At 42.3% G+C, this 3705-nt stretch overlaps 1 protein-coding gene across 8 annotated transcripts in view; it reads right to left on the bottom strand.

Annotated features, from left to right (window-relative positions):
* Positions 1-3705, bottom strand: part of CUNH11orf65 (chromosome unknown C11orf65 homolog) — a 52621-nt gene that overhangs the window by 21619 nt on the left and 27297 nt on the right. For 6 of the 8 annotated variants that reach the window (XM_031344971.1, XM_031344970.1, XM_031344965.1 and 3 more), the window contains one exon: positions 337-735. The exons of the other annotated variants lie outside the window; for them this stretch is intronic. In XM_031344971.1, the coding sequence (XP_031200831.1) occupies positions 569-735 (167 nt within the window). In that variant the 3' untranslated portion in view covers positions 337-568. Of the gene's footprint in view, positions 1-336; positions 736-3705 lie in introns of those variants that run through there. 8 annotated transcript variants of the gene reach the window in all.

Below are 3705 nucleotides of genomic sequence, written 5' to 3'. Positions count from 1 at the left end.
TTAGCAAGGGCAGGTAGCACTAGAGTTAACCAGATGCCGGGGGGCAAGCATAAGAAAATAAACAACACCAGAAACGCAAGATTCAAATATAAAATCACTTATCATGATGATGATACAGGACCTTAAGAAAGACATAAATAGCACCCTCAAAGAAATACAGGAGAACACAGGTAAAGAGCTAGAAGCTCTTAAAGAGGAAACACAAAAATCCCTTAAAGAACTACAGGAAAACACAATCAAACAGGTGAAGGAAATGAGCAAAACCATCCAGAATGTAAACATGGAAATAGAAACAATAAAAAAATCAGAAAGAGAAAAACTGCCCTACAAGCAAAATTATATTTGAAGGTTTTTAATGCCAAAAAAGTATCTTTATTTTAATTATAACTGTCAAACAACTACAGTTTATCAGAATACCAGGAGGAACTATACGCTGTCCAAGGAAGTATTTCTTCAGCATCCCTTAACTAGAAGTAAGACATGCACACGTCATTGTAGTCAGAATTAGTTTTTTTGGCCTTGGCTGGAAAGTGGGTTTGAAGGGCCATTGCTCAGAAAAGGAAATCCTTTATGGTTTCATGCCAAACATGGAATCAGGGATTAATCTAGTGAACTGTGGTTTTGTACAAATATTTTCATAGTAATTAGAATCATATAGTGACTCCTCTGCTTCCTTTGTTTCATCTTCAGAGCTCTTGCTCTGTAAGCTTTTCTGTATTCGTTTAAGCTTGACATCTAGAGAGAAATGACAGATCATTAGAAAAATGCCCTGCTGGGTGTGGTGTCGAATACCTTCAATCCCGGCATTTAGAGGCAGAGGCAGATGGATCTCTGAGTTTGGGGTCAGCCTGAAAAAGAAGCATGTTCCAAGATAGCCAGGGCTACATAGAGAAACCCTGTTCAAACAACTAAAACACACACACACACACACACACACACACACACACACATACACACACACACACAATGTCTTACTCTATACTCCTTTTGTCCACACTTTGAGCACAAGTCCTTATTTAACAGTGTTTTAACAGAAACTCTGAATGCCCCAATCTCTGTTCTACTTTAACCAATGTCTGTCTCTACACAGGTCTCTGCAGGCCTGAGTTTTAGGGATGGCCTACTAATACCTACTTCTCTAGTTTGGGGCAATCCTTTATGTCCTGTAAGCCCAAGTCTTCATTTGTAAAATTAAAGATCGTGGTAAAACCTGCTTCGTGGTATGTGTCTACTTTCATAAAGGCCAGGGGACGATGTAAGGTGAGCTCTAGCATACTGCCCCATCCCTTTGACTGGATCTTTCATCCATCAGTAGCTATGGTGACTGACTAGTGAGCTCCCGGGGTCCACGTGTGTCTACTCCCTAATGCTAAGATTATAAGCACCCACAGGCTGCTCCTGGCCTTTCTTACACAGTGTTTCAACCTTGCAGAGCAAGTGGTCTTAACCCCTAGTTAGGCCCTGCCTGGTTGTATGAGGATTAAATGTGACAGTGCATACTGTTTGGAAACAGAGCTTTGTAATTAACTATGGCCATTTCCCTCTATGGATCTGCTCCAGATACTCCCACACCCCCATGCACTAATGCCCTGTCTTTTTGTTCTGTGTTTTGAGACAGGGATCTCTGTTATATAACCCCGGCTATTCTGGGAACTTAACTATGTTGATCAGGCTGGCGCTGAACTTAGGGATCTGCCTGCCCCTGCCTCCCATGTGTCTGGCTTTCTCTAGCCTCTTGAGTGGGTAGCGTGTATTCTAGTCTACCATCTTCACTATTTAAAATAATTTTTACCTAGCCTTATAAAGGTGATAGTTGGAAAGAGCATATCTTCTGCCATAACCCTTGAAAACTTAGTAATTTATGTTGTTTCCTTTTTTTGTACCTGCCATTTGTCTTTTATCTGCCAGTGAACCACGTGTGTATACTCTTTGAGATTACTGTAGCAAGGTATTAGCATCCCTGCCCTTTACTATAAAGACTGTTACCAAAGATTGTTCTATAGAAGGCCATTGTAATGGTTAGTCTTGGGTGTCAACTTGGCTCAATCTGGAGTCAACTAAAAGGGAAGCAACCCTGTAAGGAATTTGCTTGATTAATTGAAGTAGAAAGGCCCGACCTGAATTTGGTGGCATCCCGAATAAAAGAAGGTGGGAAAAGGCCAGGCAGTGGTGGCGCATGCCTTTAATTCCAGCACTTGGTAGGCAGAGGCAGATGGATTGAATAAGTTCCAGGACAGCCAGGGCTACACAGAGAAACCCTGTCTGGAAAACACCAAAAAAAAAAAAAAAAAAAAAAAAAAAAAAAAAAAAAAAAAAAAAAAAGGTGGAAAGGGAGAGTTTGCTTTACTTGCTTGCCTTCATTTTAACGGCAGGTTTATCTGTACTGTTGCTACATTCTTTCACTGATACCAGAACCAACTTCTTCAGGTTCCTAACATGTCCTGAAGACCAGCAGCTCTCCAGTCTTTCGGTACTGATGCTGTGCCCAGCTCCCATGGGATGTTCAACCACTGGATCCTCACACTCTGTCATGGGACAGCCATTGTCGGACCTCTCTGGTCATACTGATTCAGCCAATCTAATAGATCAGTGTGAATCTCTGTTAATCCCCAGTGCAGAAACTGCTCGCTGTGTTGAGGAATAGTCATGAGTGCATGCAGGCACCTGACTGCAGCAGTGTTTCAGCTGTGGATTCTTGGTCTGCCCCAGTTTAAATCCTAGCATAGACTAGACTTGAGCAAGTCAGAACATCTTCCTACCATCTTTCTCAGAAAATGCAGATAATGGAACCTGTTTCATATGTCCGCTGGAAAAGTCAAGTCAGTTCATTCTTCGTTCACATTATCTGTTGTGTGTAGAATGGACTTGAAATATCAGCCTAGAAGCCATGGCAGAATTATGAAAGGCAATCATGTGGTGGGTCTGGGTGGTAGCAGTGAGCTGAGAATAAGTGAATGAGCTAATGAAAATGATAGCTCCTATTGATGGGGTAATGTGTGTTGGGTAGCATCCTAAGCTCTGTTAAGCGCCTAGCACTAATCTAAGCTTTGTTTCACAACAACCCATAAGCTAGGTATAAATGCTATTGTCATTTTTGCTTTACAAATGAAGAGTTGAACCACGCAGTTTGCCCAAGATCACAGTGAGTAAGGGGCAGAACCAGAACTCCACAGTGTAACCCCTGCCTGACTGGTCCTCACAGAAGGTGGTAATCACAGGTAATCACAGGCTTCGCTTACTGGGCTGCTCGGTCTCTGTCACCTTGACACAAACACAGACATGGGGAGAGGGGCTCCTCATTCAGAAGTGCCTCTTTAAGACTGGCCTGTAGACACATGAAAGAGTCTTTTCCTTCCCAAGTCGTTTTTAGTCCTCCTGTTTTCTCACAGCATAGAAACTCTAAGACATAGTGAACCACTGTTATCTCTGTGGCATGATGATAGTCTTCAGTGTGTTATTACTGGAAGGACACTAGTGGCATTGAACTTAAATATTTCCAACATTTGGAAGTGTTCTTTTTGTCAAATCAAGTTTGCCCACTGGAGCTCATCAAAACCATGAGCTATGCTACTTTTAAAAAATGTTATCCAGCTGGGTGGTGGTGTCACATGTCTTTAATTCTAGCACTCGGGAGGCAGAGGCAAGCGGATTTCTGTGAATTTGAGGCCAGCTTGGTCTACAGAGTGAGTTTCAGGACAACCAGGA

Source organism: Mastomys coucha, unplaced genomic scaffold, assembly GCF_008632895.1.
Source record: "Mastomys coucha isolate ucsf_1 unplaced genomic scaffold, UCSF_Mcou_1 pScaffold23, whole genome shotgun sequence".
In the NCBI taxonomy this organism is placed as follows: domain Eukaryota; kingdom Metazoa; phylum Chordata; class Mammalia; order Rodentia; family Muridae; genus Mastomys; species Mastomys coucha.
The sequence above is the reverse complement of the archived record's forward strand: the minus strand, read 5'-3'. Positions and strand labels throughout refer to the sequence as shown.